This window comes from Sphaerodactylus townsendi, linkage group LG07, assembly GCF_021028975.2.
Source record: "Sphaerodactylus townsendi isolate TG3544 linkage group LG07, MPM_Stown_v2.3, whole genome shotgun sequence".
Classification (NCBI taxonomy): domain Eukaryota; kingdom Metazoa; phylum Chordata; class Lepidosauria; order Squamata; family Sphaerodactylidae; genus Sphaerodactylus; species Sphaerodactylus townsendi.
The window spans coordinates 122348110-122366481 of NC_059431.1; the positions used below are offsets into that span (position 1 = coordinate 122348110).

General features: G+C 46.6%; 3 protein-coding genes across 3 annotated transcripts in view; 2 read left to right on the forward strand and 1 right to left on the reverse strand.

Annotated features, from left to right (window-relative positions):
• Positions 1-1285: 1285 nt before the first annotated feature.
• Positions 1286-17389, reverse strand: LOC125437094. Its single transcript, XM_048504463.1, has 4 exons — positions 17290-17389; positions 17015-17189; positions 16424-16964; positions 1286-1764 (listed from the first exon to the last, which is right to left on the reverse strand). The coding sequence occupies exons 1-4, from the start codon at positions 17387-17389 to the stop codon at positions 1624-1626; spliced, it is 957 nt and encodes a 318-aa protein (XP_048360420.1). The 3' UTR covers positions 1286-1623.
• Positions 1352-6813, forward strand: S1PR5 (sphingosine-1-phosphate receptor 5). The gene is made up of 3 exons (XM_048502692.1): positions 1352-1439; positions 3073-3132; positions 4250-6813. Exon 3 carries the CDS (start codon positions 4456-4458, stop codon positions 5608-5610), a length of 1155 nt encoding a protein of 384 aa, XP_048358649.1. The 5' UTR covers positions 1352-1439; positions 3073-3132; positions 4250-4455; the 3' UTR covers positions 5611-6813.
• ILVBL (ilvB acetolactate synthase like) overlaps positions 16739-18372 on the forward strand; it is a 46257-nt gene continuing 44623 nt past the window's right edge. Inside the window, exon 1 of the mRNA XM_048502689.1 lies at positions 16739-16930. The gene's annotated coding sequence lies outside the window, so the exon portion shown is untranslated. The remainder of the gene's footprint in view (positions 16931-18372) is intronic.

Consider the following 18372-nt stretch of genomic DNA (forward strand, 5'->3'; position numbering starts at 1 on the left):
TGATTTACATGTTCAATGTGACATTAGATGGTTATGGCCCTTTAAATTTGACATGTTCTTCACTGCATTAAACATTAGTAGCCTTTCCTTTTGGATTTGGAGTTGGTTTATATTTGTGGTTGATTTGAGGGTGGGCAGTGGGAAGGGCAGAGTTTGGGGAGGACTGCGGGATTTCAGTGCCCTTCCCCAAAGCAGCCATTTTCTCTAGCGGGGCTGATCTCTGAAGAACAGTTGTAATTTCAGGGTATCTTCAGACCCCACCTGGAGGGTGGCAACCCTTCCGGTGCTGCTTGTATGCCCATTCTTTTAATACGAAACTGACCTTAGAACCAGGGGTGTGGAAACAGGCTGTTTAGAACTATTGTGGATGCAGAAGTTGGGGAATGTGGTGAGCCAAGTGTAGGTTCGTGTTGGAGGAAACTTCACATGTAATGTTCTCAACTCCTCCGGCATTTTCTCGGGCACAGTGAAGCTTGTCTTCACGTAGGGAGGAAAATTTTCAATAGAAAAAATATGCCAATTTCCAAAGTTCAATTTTTTATAACATTTATTATGCTGGGCAGTTCTAGAGCTGCAATGAATATTGGGTTGAGACTTATCCACTCCATTGGGGTAAGATAGCAGACAGATGTTTCTTTCTTTAGGCCTGTTGATGGGTCAGTGCTGAAAAGACAGGTTTTGGGGTTCAAGCTCGTGTAACAGATGCCTGGGAGCTCAGCTGCTTGGGAAAAGCGCTGTGAATGCATTTCCCCCAGGGCAAGCATCGGGAACGGAAATGGTGCTTTCCTGCACATGAACACACGAAGCCGTCTTCTACCAAATCAGACCTTCAGTCCGTCAGAGTCCATCTTGTCTACTCAGACTGACAGCAGCTCTCCAGAGACCTCAAGCAGAGATCTTTCGCATCATCTGCTATCTGACCCGGAGAATGCCGAGCATCGAACTTGGGACCTTCTGCCTGCCGAAGGGATGCTCTCTGGGTGAAGCCCTCATTTAGATTCTAGTGTAGATCTGTCTCTGTTTCTGTGTGAGTTCTGCTGGTGAGAACATTTGCCAGTTTTTTGCAAGATCACCTGTTTCCAGGAGCCAGGCGATCCTGTTTTTCCCCACTTTTTTACTTTTCTTGCAAACTCTCCGGGCATCTTCGAGACACACCTAAGCCTCTCCCAGCAGGTTTCTGCAGCTTGCCAACGGACAGAGGTTGTTGTTGTTCTGCCTGGTAGGCAGTCTAACCAGGAAGAAAACAAGACGGCACCCGGCCGTCCTCTAGAAAATGAAAGGTGTTGGCATGGGTGCGCAGGGGGCAGGTTGCGGGCAACCATGTTAGGGCCTGCCTGGAATGTATGGGTGGCAAACCTGAGAGAGCCTGGCTGTCTAAACAACAGAGGAGGAGGGAAGCTGCATGCAAGGAGACCTCAGTCTGCGGAATGGTGAAGCGGGTGAGCACAGCTGCTGAGCAATGGGTGGGAGATGGTGGGAGACGAGTGTAGGAGATGGAATTCAGGAGGAGTCTGTGCAGGATTTGAGATTAAAGGGACATTTGAAAGGTGTGATATATGGACAAGACAGAAGTACAGTGGTTGGGGGGAGAAGTCACAGGCCTTCTTATCAGCATGGATGGTCCTACATCTCTTTCCTTTGAGAGCCTGCACCAAGCCATGTTGGACTCACTGCCAGATGGATGTCGTGATGGCCACAGGCATAAGCATCCTTAAAGGGAGAGATGTTGCAGGGAGCACCTATTGGTCCTCTGTTTTGGATTATCTAAAAAAAAAAAAAAAAGGCCGTGAGGTAAATCTCCCTTTTTCTACCGAGGTCATCATGCTACTAAGCTATCTAGCCATATTTTTGACAAATAAACAGACCTTAATTGTATATCTCTTAACAACTGCTAGATTAGTATATGCATGATATTGGAAATCAGACTCAAGCCCTGTAGTTGACAAGTAGATTCTGAAATGTAAGGAAATCTTGCTCCTAGTCAAATTGGCAAATGTAACAAGAGATGTGAAACAGCTGCGAAGAACATGGGAAGCCTTTCTTGTAAAAATATGTTTATGCTTCTATATAAATTATAGCATGATAAACTTTTTTTCTGCAAAAAGTGTAAAGAGGCATAGAGGCCTCTATGCCCTGCAAAAAGTGTTACATGATATGTAACAATTGTAAAGAATATGGGGAGCCTTTCTTGTAAGCTGTATTTATGCTTAAGTATAAATTACAGCATAATAAACTTTTTTTCTGCAAAAAAGCAAAAAAATGTAAAGAGAAGATATGATGTGTAACCATTACAAAGAATATGGTAAACATTTCTTGTAAAATTATGGTGTTTATGCTTATGTCTAGATTGTACCATAATGATAAACTTTCTTCTGAAAAAAAGTTAAAAAGGGGGATTGGACAGATTCATGGAGGATAAGTCTATCAATGACGTCAGCCTCTAGCCTACACCCTGTTCTTGCGCCTCCAGTTGATGGTTGGCCACTGTGTGGGACTAGATGCTGGACTTGATGGACCACCAGTCTGATCCAGCAGTGATTTTCTGATGTTCTTTTGAAGATCTCGGCCTCTATGCCCTGTTGTTGGAACTGGTGGGCCACCATGTGAGACTGGATGCTGGATTAGATAGACCTTTGGTCTGATCCAGCCGGACTCTTTTTATGTTCCTATGAAGTCCTTGGCCTTAATGTGCTGTTGTTGGGCCACCATGTGAGACCAGATGCTAGATTAGATGGACTTGGTCTGATTCAGCAGGGCTCTTCTGATGCTCTTCTGAAGGCCTTGGCCTCCATGCCCTGTTGTGGTTTCTCCAGAGGAACTGGTAGCCCCCCTGTGAGGCAGGATGCTCGACTGGGTGGACCCCTGGTCTGATCCAGCAGGGCTCTTATATTCTTAATGCTGCATATGCAGTTGTGTTGGTGCAAACCACCAGGTTGCTGGGTCAAACAGCCTTCTGGGCCATTTTCTTCCATTAAAGTTTTCTACATGTCTCCCAAACTTGACACCGTGGCCTTGCATTTTCTGTGTGACCCCTGTGTTCAGAATAATTTCTTGGTCCCTTTGCCTTTGCAGACTATGGGTATGATGAGACCAGCATGGTGGTGTTTTGAAGATTCCTGACAGTTTTGGCAGGTTGGTGTGCCATTTGTTTCCACACGTATTCTGTGGACTTTGAAGTATTATGCATTTCTGGCTATGATACTGTTAAAACATTATAAGCTATATGTCCATATCAATACTGTGCTCAGTATTACTCCTGCTAGGATCACCACACACTCTTTTTAAAAAGGCAATTAATTGGCATGCAAAATTATTATTTGTGTATTCTGTTGTGTGAATGTGCATGGTGAACTTACAAGTGATAGACCCATTTTTTTAAAAAAAAGAAAGTCCTTTGGATTGGTCTGTGATGCTGATGCCCAGAGTGGGAGGAAAAAGGGAGGAGCAGCGAGAAATCCCGAAGAAAGTGAGACACATCAGGCTTAACCAGGTTTTAGAAACTGTGGAGATTCTGTAAACTGACAGTGCAGCAAATTTTGAAGAGGGGGGAAAGTGGAACTGAGAATCCAACTCCAAGAGAATACTCAGTCAATATGAAGGAGCCCGCAAGTGCATAAATGGCCTTTTAAGATAATTGAAGATCGTGAAGACTAACATTTATTTGGGGATATACATTATTTATTTACAGTCAGTGACCAATAATAACAAATAACATTGACAACTGGCATAAAAAGAGATAGAATACAAATAATCATGCACATATTATAAAAATGGATGAAACCAAATGAATAAAATTTATTAAAATCTTAGAATCATAAAATTTGCACAAAGGCGTTACAAAACTTTCTCACATACAATTTTCCGAACACTCTTTAATCATTCTGCAGGTGTTCACAAGCATATTGTGTATGGTTCTAGCATATTTCCAAATCACAACTGAAATGGCTACTAACATACACTGATGAACAGATACCTTAAACTGTTCAATGACCAGTAATAACAATAAAAGTGAGAACTGGCCTAAAAAAAATATAATATTAATCATCATACCAGATTCGTCATAAAACTGATTATTTGGGGCCTGTTTTCATGAGCTGCTGACAGCAACGTCGGCAGTAAGGGCCTACCAGGGATCAGCTTTTGTCTCAGAGTACTGTTCAAATTCTCCCCCTTACACTATTCTGGCCTTTACTGACTTTGCAGTTTGCAAGCACATCAACTGAACAAGGGTTTCTTGCTAACTTTCTAGGTTCCTTCATGATTGTGAGTACCGTGACGGCTTCTCCTGGACCGGAATGGGGGAATGAGAATATTTGTGAAATGGCAGTATTGCTCCCGTGGGACAAGCACAACAGAGGCACGGCGTGACGTCAGGTGGGGTGGGAGAGAACACATAATTCCGCGTGGACCTGCAAGATGAAGGGGGGTGGGGTTGTCGCATGAACTCCCATCATCATGGAATCTCTACCCTCTTTGGTCCAGATCTCCTCTCAGGAGTATCACCACCCCAACAGCAACATAATTTCCCTGCACTATAACTACACAGGGAAGCTCCACAATAGGAAGTACAGGGGAAGCTTCCAAGCCCAAGCCGTCGTCTTCCTGGTGGTGTGTGCCTTCATTGTGGCTGAAAATCTAGCAGTTCTGCTGGTCATATGGAGGAACAAGAAATTCCACTCGCCCATGTATTACCTGCTTGGGAATCTAGCCTTGTCAGACTTGCTAGCTGGAGTCACCTACTCTGCCAATATCATCCTATCAGGGCCCAGCACCCTCTGGCTGACTCCCGTCCAATGGTTCCTGCGTGAAGGGGGGGTCTTTGTCACCCTTGCCGCCTCTGTCCTCAGCCTCTTTGCAATCGCCGTGGAGAGACACATCACCATGATCCGGGTGCGACTCTACCATGGGAACAAGAAAGGGCGCATGCTGTTGCTGGTGGGGGCCAGCTGGGGAGCCGCCATCTTGCTTGGACTGCTGCCACTCCTGGGCTGGAATTGCATCGGTCGCCTTCCTGAGTGCTCCACGGTCTTGCCTCTCTACTCCAAGCATTACATCCTCTTCTGCATCAGCATTTTCCTAGCCATCCTCATCTCCATCGTGGTGTTGTATGCCCGGATCTACTGCATGGTCACGTCCCACAGGCAGCGCTTGGGCTACCTTCACAAGGGCGTGCTCAAGAAACCCAAGAAGGACATGTCCTTGCTGAGAACTGTGACCACCGTGGTGGGCATGTTCATTGCCTGCTGGCTGCCCCTGTTCCTCCTCTTACTGCTGGATGTCACATGCCAAACCCGAGCCTGCAGTGTACTCTACAAGGTGGATTATTTCCTGGGCTTGGCGATGATTAACTCTCTACTGAATCCTGTCATTTATACCCTGACCAGTAAGGACCTGCGGCAGGCCATCTTCAGGCTGATGTGCTGCTTCTTGTCCATTGCGCCGAGCACAGAGGAGAGCCGAGCCAAACGCTTTGGCCCCCCCATATTGGAGGGCAGCACCAGCAAATCAGAACAATCCTCCCACCAGAAGGAGGAGCCCAATACTAGTCCATTAGTCAGGAATGGCACCCCCACTGCAGGCAAGACCTTAGTGTCAAAAGCTGCCTCTTGAATTGTTCTGTTGTGATCTGCTCTGGGTGACTGTACTGGGGAACAGGTCACCAGGAGGTAAAACAGCCAGAGGTGCGCATTCTGGTGGCCAGAGAGATCAGTGCCCAGGTGGAAATTCTGCTAGAGGCTTAGGCTGGAGTGGCAGGCAGGAAAACAGAGCAAGAGGCAGGAAGAGTTGGGGATTTGGGTTCATGGAAGGCATTGCAATCAGAACATCAATCTAACTGTCACCTAGGCAGAGATTGAACCCTGACCTGGATGCATTTACACCCAACCAGGCTAAGAAGAACCAATAGAACCCCTTAGTGGATGGAGGTACTCTGGGATCAGGGAGGCCAATTCTGCCCCTTTCCCTCAACAGTCTTGAGTGTCTCGCCCCAATATTCAGCATTCCTCAACTGTATTCCCGGTCACTCCTGACACTGGAGGTGCAACATCAGGAAGTTGTTCCCGATCATCCATATTGGGGAACTCAATTCTGACAGAAGGTGGTTGGGCACAAACCCCCAGTGGCTGTCCTGGGTGGAACCAGCCGCTAAATGTCAGGATATGCATGACACTTCAGCATTTCAGGCAGGAGTCGGGCATAACAGGATGCCTTTTTAAATGAGCATTTTGTTTGGAAACATTTTCTTGCCTCCAGTCATGCAATGAAGATCCAGCAGCAGCGGCTGCTGTTGCCAAAACATTTTTTTTAACCTTCACAGCCCGTCAGATCTCAAAGGGTCAGTCAGATACCCTGTTGGGCAAAAGTCCTACCCATGTTCCACAAATGCTGGTGAGAGCCAGGAAAGGTGTTTGTTTTCAGATGCCATGTCGCCCACTGGGGACCCTGATCTAGAGGGTGATGTACAGACAGACTGGAAAGGGGCTAGACAGACCCAAAAGTCTGAGCAGCCTCTTGTCAAACAACTGCCCCTGGTTTCTGAGGCCTCCCTCCAAACTGCTTCACCCTGGGCCTTTCTGCAGGGTAACGTTTTCTACCAAAGAGCAGAAGGGCTAGGAAGTGTGTCTAGACTAGACTGGATCCTTCTCACCAGCGCAGGGTGATTTATAAACCAAGCAACATGTTCAGTGTTTTCAAGTGGACACATCTCAGTTCACGTGATGCTGTTGTTAAATTAAGAATGCCTTTGGGCCAAACCTATTTGAGATTCTTTACCATTTTTTTTAAATAAAAGTCTTAATAAAATGTCTTCTTAGATTTTTATCTATTTGTTTGTTTATTATTTCAATGTATTCCCCACCCTTTACCAAAAAAGATGTTTTTTTTAATTTTCTCACCTGTAAAACAGACAAACAAAACATGCAAGCAAACACCATGCACTACACATCATATATTGACTTCTGACTATCTCATCTTTGATTAAAAGTTACCTCTAGGTCAGTGATGGTGAACCTTTTTGAGATCGAGTGCCCAAATTGCAACCCAAAGCCCACTTATTTATCGCAAAGTGCCAACACAGCAATTTAACCTGAATACTGAGGTTTTAGTTTAGAAAAAACGGTTGGCTCAGAGGCATGAGTTACTCGCGAGTAAGCTTGGTGGTAGTCGGTGGCTTTGCTTTGAAGCAACCATGGAATTCTTCGAATCACAACCCTAGGAGGGTTTACTCAGAAGCAATCCCCGTTGCCAGCAACCGAGCTTACTCCCAGGTAAAGGATCGCGCTTTAGTTATTCACATGAAAATCAGCAGGGGTTAACAGCACTTAACAGGGTTACCTACACTGCTTCCCCAAAGACTACTAGGTTTTAGGTTAGTAATGCTTTAATAATCCCACGAACCCAGCAGCCCAGGCCAGCAGCCCTAGGATGGAAGCGATTTCCCCCCCACATGATGAACTCTGTGCGTGCCCACAGACAGGGCTCCGAGTGCCACCTCTGGCCCCCCGTGCCTTAGGTTCGCCACCACTGCTCTAGGTTCATGCATATATAGTGGCCCTTCGCTTCATACTGTTCCTTTCTGTCCTTATGAGGGCCACCGAGGTAGCTAACAAATTACAAACATGCATCATAAAATCATATAATGAAAACCATGAACTTCAAGAGGAGTTCAATCTCATCCAGAACAGGTGGTACCTTACACCCCTGGTCAGACCTTCCCTCACCAGTAATGACTCCATCTTATCAGGACCAAGGTTCAGTTTATTAGCCCACGGGCCCTCCAAAACTACCTCTAGGCATAATACATTCAGGGTTTCTACACTGTGCCTGGATCCAGCAAGTGTGGTATCCCTTGGAGCATAGTATTTCCTTAGGCACCGGTTCTCAAATTCATTCAGCAGAGACAAGCTGATCCAAATCAACAGTTTTTTCTTTGCAAGAAGAGCAACTCTTAACATCCATCAGTTTTAGCTAACATGCAAGAACTAGGAACTGGAACCAAGAGCTCCTCCCACTGGACCCAAGCTAAATTACACAGACAATAGAGGACTGTTCCATTACATACCTATATAGAGAGTGAATATGGCACAGCCAGAAGCATGAGGTAGAGCTGATTGTCATCTGCCTGTTGGTGACTGACATCCCAATGAAAATCTCCAGATGATCTCACCCACAGGGAACCTTGCGGGACCTCAAGGGCCCAGAGGCTTTGTGAGGATATAGAGAAGGGAACAATGTAAGCTGTTTTAGGTCCCCATTAGGGAGTAAGGCAGGATATAAATGAAGTAAATAAATAAAATACATGGTCCAAAAGGATACTATGACCAATGGTATCAAAGCCATGGGGAAGTCCAGGTGAATCAACAAAGTCGCACTTTTGATGTCTATCTCCTAACGCAAGTTGTCCACCAGGATGACCAGCGCTATTATTTCAGTCCCATAAACAGACTTAAAATGAGACTGGATCTAAGCAATTTGTCTCATTCAGGAAAGTCTGACATTGCTCAGCCACTACTTATTCAACCACCTTGTTCAAGAATGGAACATTTGAGACTGGTAAATAGTTACTGAGATCTCTGAGTCAAGACAGACTTCCTCAGAAGTGGGTGCACCACAGCCTAAAGTGACCACCCCTCTCAAGGAGGCATTAGCCCTGTCAGCTAGCCCCGCCTCACCCCAGCAGACTGAAACAGCTAGGAAGATGAAGGGTCATACAGACAAGTGGTAGGTCTCAGACTTCCAGGGAACTTACCCACATATTTCTGAAACAACTGGACAAATCGGCACCTGGCACCATCTAACTGTGTCCCTGCCAATGAAGACTGTCTAAAGAGCAGCGGCTTTAAACGGACCAATTGCTGGGCTGGCCTGCTGGACCCATGCGTTTGCCTCAAAGAATTGAAGAAGAGCGGCCATCAGCTGTCTCTTCTGCACACACAAAATAATGCGTTTTCAAACCACTTTCACAATTGTTTGCAAGTGGATTTTGCTATTCCGCACAGCTTCAAAGAGCACTGAAAACAGTTTGAAAGTGCATTATTCTGCGTGTGCGGAATGAGCCTTATTAGACTCTCTTTCACATCCAAATACGGCTCAGAAACTGTGACTCCCAAACTTACATCCAAAAGTAACAGAAGTATTATACAACACTACACAAGTAGTATGCAAATATTTCAGAGCATGGTGGAAACGCCTGATGGTCTGCAGTGGTGGGAGGTATTATTTGGACCACAATTCTTGTTTGTTTGGTTTGGGGTCAGTGGTAACCTGCACTAAGGGGAAAAAAGAATGTGAATTATCGGAAGGCATTGAAAATGATGCCAAATGGCACTCATGCATTGGGACAAAGTCTGGAAGTCAAACATGAACAAACAAGTGATTGATAACACATTGGTGCCGCTACATGTACACAAGCAAATAATTTGGAAGTAGAAATATAAACGGAGAGAAACTTTCACAAACATCCCTATAACTTTTGTTTTACGTGGGCTTTCTTTCCAGACTGTTCATGCAAACATTTTCTGTCACGCCCAGTGGCTGGTGAGCTGCTCAGGTATACAAGAGCTTTGTACGCCCCACGTTCCAGCCACCTGCCTTGCTAATAGCTATTCATTGTTTTTGCAGTGATGTTTGCAAGAACTATAAGTAGAGAGCCTTACAATAACTTCCCCCACAGAGATGGACTGTGAGCCACAGGGAATATTATTTCTGAAAGATGATAAACCAAAACTAACATGTGAACTGTGCAACTTGGACTCACTCGCAATTCATTCAGATTTGGAGAAGTGATGTGTGTGTTTTTCTTTGGTGGCTTGAACTGAGCAAAATGTTCACCTTGAGTTTTAAAAGGTTTTTCTGTCCCTTGCAGAGCACAGGCGGGAGGAGTCAATTGCTTGCCAGAGTCACCCACCAAGCCTTTAGAAAGGCAAACGGCAGGCCTGGCAGAATGCAAGGAGATGATCATGTCACACACACACACACCCCTCCAGCTAGGCAGTGACTTCTTGCAGGGGACAGAGATCTGGAGGACTTACAGCAGGGATATTTGTTAAGAGGCTAATTTGTTGCGAGGGCTGGATATGGCATAAATGTGACTCGGTCGGGCAGAGGTGGGACTTCATGTGCTAGACAGATATCAGGAAAAACTTCCAAGAAATCTCAAGAAAAACCTCTTTGACCTGACCTGACCTTATGAGTGGGAGATAGAGGAGAAATAATAAAAGTCCTAGGAGCTTGGAGGAAAGTCTCACCTGAGGTCTCCTAGAGGCAGCCGTTGCCATGTGCAGGGCTGCACACCTGAGCAGAGGCTTCAAGGTAATGGGAACCCATTAGAACAGCAGTAACCTTTTACACTCAAGAGCCAGTCTTAGGTTAACATTCCCTTAAGCATTACAGGGGGAGGGACACAGGAACTGCATTTCACCTTTTCCTTTTGGATCCCTCGCTCAGCTTGTGCTGTGCGCGAGACCATGTGTGTGGACATTTTCTTTATAAGAAATGCTTTATAACTTTTAAAGCTGGTGGTCATTCTCTGTACCACATTAGACCTCCATTGTTCTGGGTGTGCTATTTTAAAACAGAAGTCCCAAGAAGCAGGTCTGTCAGTTAGCAAGTCGGTTGTCCCTTAGTGGTACATAAGGCACTCAGCTGCCCCCGTGGCTATAAGACTCTGAACAGCAGCAGACACAAAAGGCAAGGCTTTAGAACAGGGAGATGAAGCTGGGAGCCCTCGTCCTCTCAGTGGGCAATTCCTACCAAAGCGAGGGGGTGGCAGCGGGTGGAACATTCATACCAAGCCCGAAAACTGTCTGAGACCAATGCAGCTGTGGTCCATCTCTCCTATTATGTCCCTTGATGGACACTTTGATCATCTAGTGAAAACTTGCTTGTGGTCCCCGACCTGAAGGAAGTCTGGCTGGCCTCAACCAGAGTCAGGGCCTTTTCAGCCCTGGCCCCAGCCTAGTGGAACGCTATGTCAAATGACACTGGGGCCATGCAGGATTTAATGCAGTTCTGCAGGGTCTATAAGACACAGCTGGTCCATCAGGCTTATTGAGGTTACTATTTTGGCCTCCCCTTTCCTCTGTCCCCCCAATCACCAGTTTTAGATAATAGATTTTGTTTTCATCTTCCCCTTCTTTCATGATCTATTGGGGCTCAGTGAAAGTAGATGTTTTTGCTGTCTTGTTTTTAGTAGATGTGTGTATAGTTTTTAAAAATAATTTATAGCAGATAATTAGAATTGTATTTACTTGGGTATTTGTTTTGTTGGAAACTGCCCTGAGCGTGAAGTCAAGGTGAGGTATAGAAATTTGGTAAAATAAATAAAATATAAAATATCTGACTGAGCATGCCACCGAGCCCAGTAGAAGCCTATGAAGTAGAAGTGACCCTGCCAAAGAAATCTTCTTTGCTGCTGTGCTGTTGCAACATATTCAGCAAAATTTGTTAATTAACAACTCTAAGACTGGGGTCTCAGGATGCTGGCGACTGGGCTGTAAAGTTAATGTGTTCGTTTTTTGCTGATAAAACCCCCCAATCTGATTTGGAAGCCAGCTTGGGAGCAGAATAAGCATCAGAGGTGATTGAAATATTGTCTGATCCTTTCCTACTGTATGATTTCCTTTCTGGAGTCCTTGACGGATGTTGGTAGGTTCTGGGGTACTGCAAAAGTCTCACAAATCCATGAGAAAACTGAAACATAGCAAAAGTTACTAGATCAAAGTCACCCAGTAAAACCACTGGCAGAAGAATCAAAGGATAGATTCCTTCATGAAATTTCACATATATGAGTTGTATACATTAGCCACATAAAATATTGTATTTGTCTCATTATTGAGATGTAGAAAATGGAGGATCAGAAAAACAATCTGGCCAAAGTCATTATTTTATAATTCTGAGATACAAAAACTTTCCAGGTTAGAAATACCCCTCCTCTCCCTACAACAGACACCTGGTAAGGTAGGTGGAGGTGAGAGAGTTCAGAGAGAGCTATGACTGTCCCAACGTCACCCAGCAAGCTTCATGTGGGAGAGTGGGGAAACAAATCCAGTTCACCAGATAAGAGTCCGCTTCTCATGTGGAGGAGTGGGGAATCAAACCTGGTTCTCCAGATTAGAGTCCACCTGCCCTTAACCTCTATACCAGGGGTAGGGAACCTGCGGCTCTCCAGATGTTCAGGAACTACAATTCCCATCAGCCCCTACCAGCATGGCCAATTGGCCATGCTGACAGAGGCTGATGGGAATTGTAGTTCCTGAACATCTGGAGAGCCGCAGGTTCCCTACCCCTGCTCTATACCTTGCTGGCTCTCAGCATCCAATCACCTTCCATGGGTAGGATAAAATGTTGGAGGGAAGTAGATAAGGAGCCATTCTGGGGTCTGCCTCAGCAAGAGGGGAAACTGCTTGAAGGGAAGTTCTGCCAGACAGAGAGGTTCAGCTCTGGCACCCAGTTGTGAAGCCTATCTCTAGTAGTAACCATCAGACCTCTGTAGTCTGATTCTTGGGTCAGGTTGGTGTGGGTGGAATCAAAAGGATTCAGCAAACTGGTTAGTCAGTGAAAGCAGGTTGTACCTGCAAGCAATCAAATCACACTAACTTGTTTAAACATATGTGCTTACACCAGGTACATGGCCTTTGGCTATCTGGAGACCGGTGCTTCTGGTCTGTTCTTTCAAATAACCCCTAAAAAAATAAAACCTTGTTATTTATGTTGACCCAGAAAGGGGTGGAGACTCAAAGCAGCAGGAGGCTGCAAAAACTCATGAAGTTGGAGGAAGCTCTTGGGCTACCAGGCTGGGACCTGGATTTAATTCTTTATAAGCTCTTAACATTTTGTTTAAGGTAACTGCAAAGTTGTTGGGAACTAGTGGGAAGGGAGTTGTTTATTTTTGCTGCATTGTAAATGTTCGAATTTATTGTTTCAGGGCTTTCTGTGTATGTAGTTGATGGGAGTTCTTTTGGGGACCTTCATCATTTTGAATCCAGTTCACCAAGCCTCTGAAGTCTTCATAAGCCAACCACCAGCAGGAAGAATTGGACTTGACATTACAAGACTGTAAATAGAAGGACTTGAAATGCAACTCAACAGGACTGTGAAGTGTTAATGTCGAAGGCTTTAATGTCGAAGGCTTTCAATAGTCGAAGGCTTTCATGGCTGGAATCACTAGGGTGTTGTTGTGGGTTTTCCGGGTTGTATGGCCGTGTTCTAGCAGCATTCTCTCCTGACGTTTCGCCTGCATCTGTGGCTGGCATCTTCAGAGGATCCTATAGTAGGAAAGGAAAGCAAGTGGAGTATATATATACCTACGCACATGGATAGATATCTACACAAAAACTCCAATCATCATCCAGGACAAAAAAGGAGCACCATAAAAACTTTGGTAGATCGCGCAAACAGAATCTGTGAATCCCACCTCCTTCAAGATGAAACCCCACCTCCTTCAAAAGGGATCCTCTACCTCAGTGGTGGCGAACCTTTGGCACTCCAGATGTTATGGACTACAATTCCCATCAGCCCCTACAATTGGCCATGTTGGCAGGGGCTGATGGGAATTGTAGTCCATAACATCTGGAGTGCCAAAGGTTTGCCACCACGGCTCTAGCTACTGCAGGAGTCTACCGCATACCATGTAGCTGTGGAAAAGTCTACATAGGAACCATCAAATACAACGCTCAGACACAAATCAAAGAACACGAAAGGCACTGCAGACTATTTCAGCCAGAAAAATCAGCAATAGCAGAACACACAATAAACCAACCTGGACACAGAATGTTATTTGAAAACACAGGAAATTCTGGACTACTCTGACAACCACTGTGTCAGACTACACAGAGAAGCCACGCCTGAAATCCACACAAGCACATGGGCCAGATTTCAACAGAAAGGGAAAAGAAACCTTTGAAAATGAACAGGGTCCCAATCCTTGGAGTTTTGAAGCCTAAAGCTTTTCCACTAGAGTCAAGACAGTGACTAATCAGCTCCACACAAACATAGGATGACTATAGATAATCAAAGGGAACAAAGGCCAGACTACTTCTATTCAGATGCCTCACCTTGCTATCTCCATTGTTGCTCACTTGCCAGGCCACTCCTATTCAGATGCCCTCACCAAAGACTGGTGACAAAACTTGTGGATTTTGGACTCTCACATTCAATCTGTTTGTGGATTAGGGACTTCTTGTCTGGACGTTCCCAGAGGGTTAGACTGGAAAATCGGGTTTCCTCAGTTCTTAAATATGGGAACGCCACAGGGCTGTGTGTTGAGTCCTTTATTGTTCACCCTTTATGCATATGATTGTACTCCTGTCTATCATAATAACACCATTATCAAATTTGCCGATGACACAACGGTGGTGAGGCTCATCTCTGGAGGGGATGAGTCTGCCTATTGGAGTGAGGTGGACCGATTGCTCTCACGGTGCAGGGAAAATAACCTGGTTCTTAATACTAACAAGACAAAGGAGCTTATAGTGGACTATAGAAGGAATAGCTCAGAAATTCAGCCCTTGACTATAAATGGAGATCAAGTAGAGCGGGTGGCTAGTTTTAAATTTCTGGGCATTATGATTAAAGAGGACTTGACCTGGGGCGTACAGACTGCCATGGTGGTTAAGAAGGCCCAGCAAAGACTGTACTATCTGAGACTTTTAAGGAAACAACAACTGAATGGAAAACTCCTGGTGTCCTTTTACCGCTGTGCTATAGAGAGTGTCTTAACCTACTGCATCTGTGTATGGTTCTCCAGTTGCACAGTGGCAGATAGGAAGGCGCTCCAAAGGGTGATCACTACTGCACAGAGGATTATCGGCTGCCCTCTCCCCTCCTTGGAAGAACTCTATAATTCCCGAAGCCTAAAGAAAGCCCAAAATATTCTGAGAGACCTGTCTCATCCAGCACACTCTCTTTTTGAACTGTTACCATACGGCAGACGATACAGGTCTATCAAAACTAGGACAAAGAGGCTTAGAGACAGCTTCTACTCTAGAGCTGTGGCTATGCTGGACTCCGCAGCTTCGTGTTGATGTGTTTGGGGCTGTGTAGGGATGGGTGGAGGATGGGGAAAGTGAGGATGGGGTATGAGTCTGAAATTGTGTGCATCGAGGAATGCTGCTGTAAATTTCGTTGTGCGTGCACAATGACAATAAATGCTTATGCTATTGACCTTTACTCACAGGTATATATACTCCACTTGCTTTCCTTTCCTACTATCAGATCCTCTGAAGATGCCAGCCACAGATGCAGGCGAAACATCAGGAGAGAATGCTGCTAGAACACGGCCATGAAGCCTGGAAACCACACAGCACCCCACTTAAATGTTAATGTTTAATAAGTGTTATTTGTTCAAAAAAGTAAACCATTTTGTTTTAAATTTAGTTGTTGCAACTCTTTCCAAGTTCTGCCCCACAGAACCCACAGTTAGAGGTTACACCTACCTAAGTGATCTCTGTTTTTACAGTCAAAACAAACATGGGTCTCCACTTCTGTTTAAAGAAAGGGCCCATTACATGCCACAATGTCCTTTTTCAGGTTGCAACCAGAAATGAGGCCATATTATCTATACATAATAACAGTGGCTATTTAATGTTAAATTCATTTTCTAATAATCCTCAGCAAGAAATCTTTTTTACTGCCACCGCACCCCGAGTTAGCATTTTCATCGACTTCAAGTCAAGAGCCATCTCCCGCGTGGGATGTTTTCTGGTGAAATGGATTTTTGGAGACTAGGCATTCATGCAGGCAACCATCTATTTTGTGATATATATTCTGGTCGACGACAACACTGACATTCCTTCCACCATTGCTGTGTATCTTGCCTTAGCTCTTAAAATGGGACCCTCTAGGTTGGACCTTTTACTTTACCTTTATTAGTATTCTTGACAGGTGGTCTTTTACTGTGGGTGTGAAGAATACCTATCATCCACTGAGCAAAAGATCTTAGAGGGTCTCGTTTTAAGAGCTAAGGCAAGATAAGTTGCAACAGTGGAAGAAATGTCAGCATTCTTGTCAGTGAGTGTGTATAGACCACGAAATAAACCGCTGCCAGTATGAACGACTAGTGCCACGTACCCAGTCCCCAAAAAATCTGTTTCACCAGAAAACATCTTACAAGGGGGAAGGCCCTTTGCCTTCTTAAATAAATAACGTAAAGAATGTAAAAATAACATATTAATAAATACAAATAAAGAACATATAGAATAAATATAAAACAAACATAAAGAAATAGAGAATAAATATAAGTTCTTAACATGAGACCCTCTAAGACCTTTTGCTCGCTTGGCTATTAGTACTCTTGTCAGGTTGTTGAAATACTTTTAAAAATAAAGTGTAAAGTAAATAAAAATAAGTTTATAAACAGCTTGTAAGTAAATAACATAAATAACTTAAAAATAAATATGGTTATAACTTCTTGTAATAGGAATCTGACCTTACGAGCTTTGCCTTCTACCCTCAGCTTTTTATTATTTATTTTATGCCGATAAAGGGACTGACTGATTGATTGATTGATTGGTACTGATTGATTCGACTTGACTCGACCACTGCAATCGAGTTTGCTGGACTGGCTCCCCTGGCCGCCGGCGGCCGCCGCTCTGCTGCTTCGGGAGCCGGTCGAGGAGCGCGGCCGGCCAGTCAAACTCGATGAGGAGGAATAACTCGGCCGTCCCGGCTCGTCCGGCCGAAGAGGCAGGCGCATGCGCAGGCCAAGGCCCGGCCGGTTCCGCCGCCTGTTCCCCCAACGGACGCCCTCCCGGGGTTGCTGACGAGACGGGAAGCCCAGACCTGACCCTGCAAGGGGAGGGGGCGCGAAGGAGCGGGCCGGAAATGACGCCACGGGGGCGGAAGGGAGGCCAAGCCGGTCTTCTGACTGCCCCATAAAAGCCGCCAGCCGAGGGGGAGGCGGCGAAGAGTCCGCGGGGTGTGTGGTGCTTGCTAGGTAGGCCAAGTGTGGAGCGTGGGAGAGCGCAGGGCTGGCGGAGGGGGGGAGGGACCGGGGGGGAGGGTGCAGTTCCACACAGACCCCATTGCCTCGGTGGAGGCTGCCTTGTGGTTTTTCTCCTTAGTGGCTGGAGAGGTTCCTTTGCTGGGGCTCCACGATGCTCTCACGCGCCTTGGGTTGCCCCCCGGCCACACGTGCAGAGCCAGATCCAAGTGGGAGGGCCCCGGAGGCTCGGGGGTGGGGCGCGGTGGGCCCCCTGGAGCAGAGGGCTCAGCTCCTGGACCCTCCCCCCGCCCCCCAAAGCACCCATTTCCTGCAGAGGAGCTGATCTCTGTCGCCTGCGGGTGACCGCTCACTCCAGGGGACCTCCAGACTGGCTCCATGCACTTCAGAGACGGCCGGTCTGCAGGTGGATCTTGCCCCGCCAGGCAGGAAAATCCCGAGGGCAGAGTCCATCTTGCGTAAAAGGGCAGCTCTATGGCAGCTCTGCTGGTCAGTTGTTATTCCGGGGGATCTTCAGGTCCTGCCTGGAGGGTGGCAACCCCAAAAGAGCTTCAGGGTGGACCCAGGAGGCCTCCTGGAATTCAGCTCCCCCGTAGAGCCCAGCCTCCAAAGCAGCCTTTTCCTGCAGGGGAAGTGGTCTCTGCCGCCTGGAGGTCAGTTGTATTCCAGGGGATCTCCATGCCCCACCTGGAGGTTGGTAACCCTATGACTTCCCTGCATCTTGTCCGGCAGGGTTGGCTGCTGCTCTGCTCATGTACCTCTCCCCTAGCCGAGCTAAAAGTCGGCCCACAAAACTCCTCCCTGTGGCCTCGACAACACCCCTGGAGCCCTGCCCAGATTGAGAGCCTGCACCTGGAGTGGTGGCTGTCCTGTGGTGCTGGCGCATGGCGCACGTGCTTTGGTGGAGGCCGCCTGGTAGTTTTTCTCCTGGGTGCTGTCAGTGAATGGGATGCTCTTCCTTTGCTGGGACTTAGGGATGCTCTCACCTGCCTTGACTGTAGGGCTGCCTGGTTCCCTCCAGCCACTGGTGAGAATTGGGGGGTGGGGCGGGGGGGGGGGGGTAGAATAGGCAGGTTGGGAAGCTGCTGGAGGTTTGGGAGTGGAGCCTGGGGAGGAAAGTGGGGTACAGCACCATAGAACCCCCTGCCCCCCAAAAGCACCCATTTTCTCCAGGGGAGCTGATCTCTGTAGGTGATCTACAATCTCAGGGGATCCCCAGGCTGGCGGCCTTCCCCTGGAGTCCTGTGGTGGTCTGCAGGTGGGTCTCGCCCTGTCATGCAGGAGAATCCAAACGGCAAGGTGCAGCGTTCAGCCTGTCTAAAAGTTCCTGAAAGAGAGCCACTCTGAGAGCTGTGCTGGTCTGTGGAGGGGGTCCACGTGTGTGTGGGAGCTGGGCTCTGTCTTCAGAATGGTGGGGGTGGGGGGCTTGTGCTGTG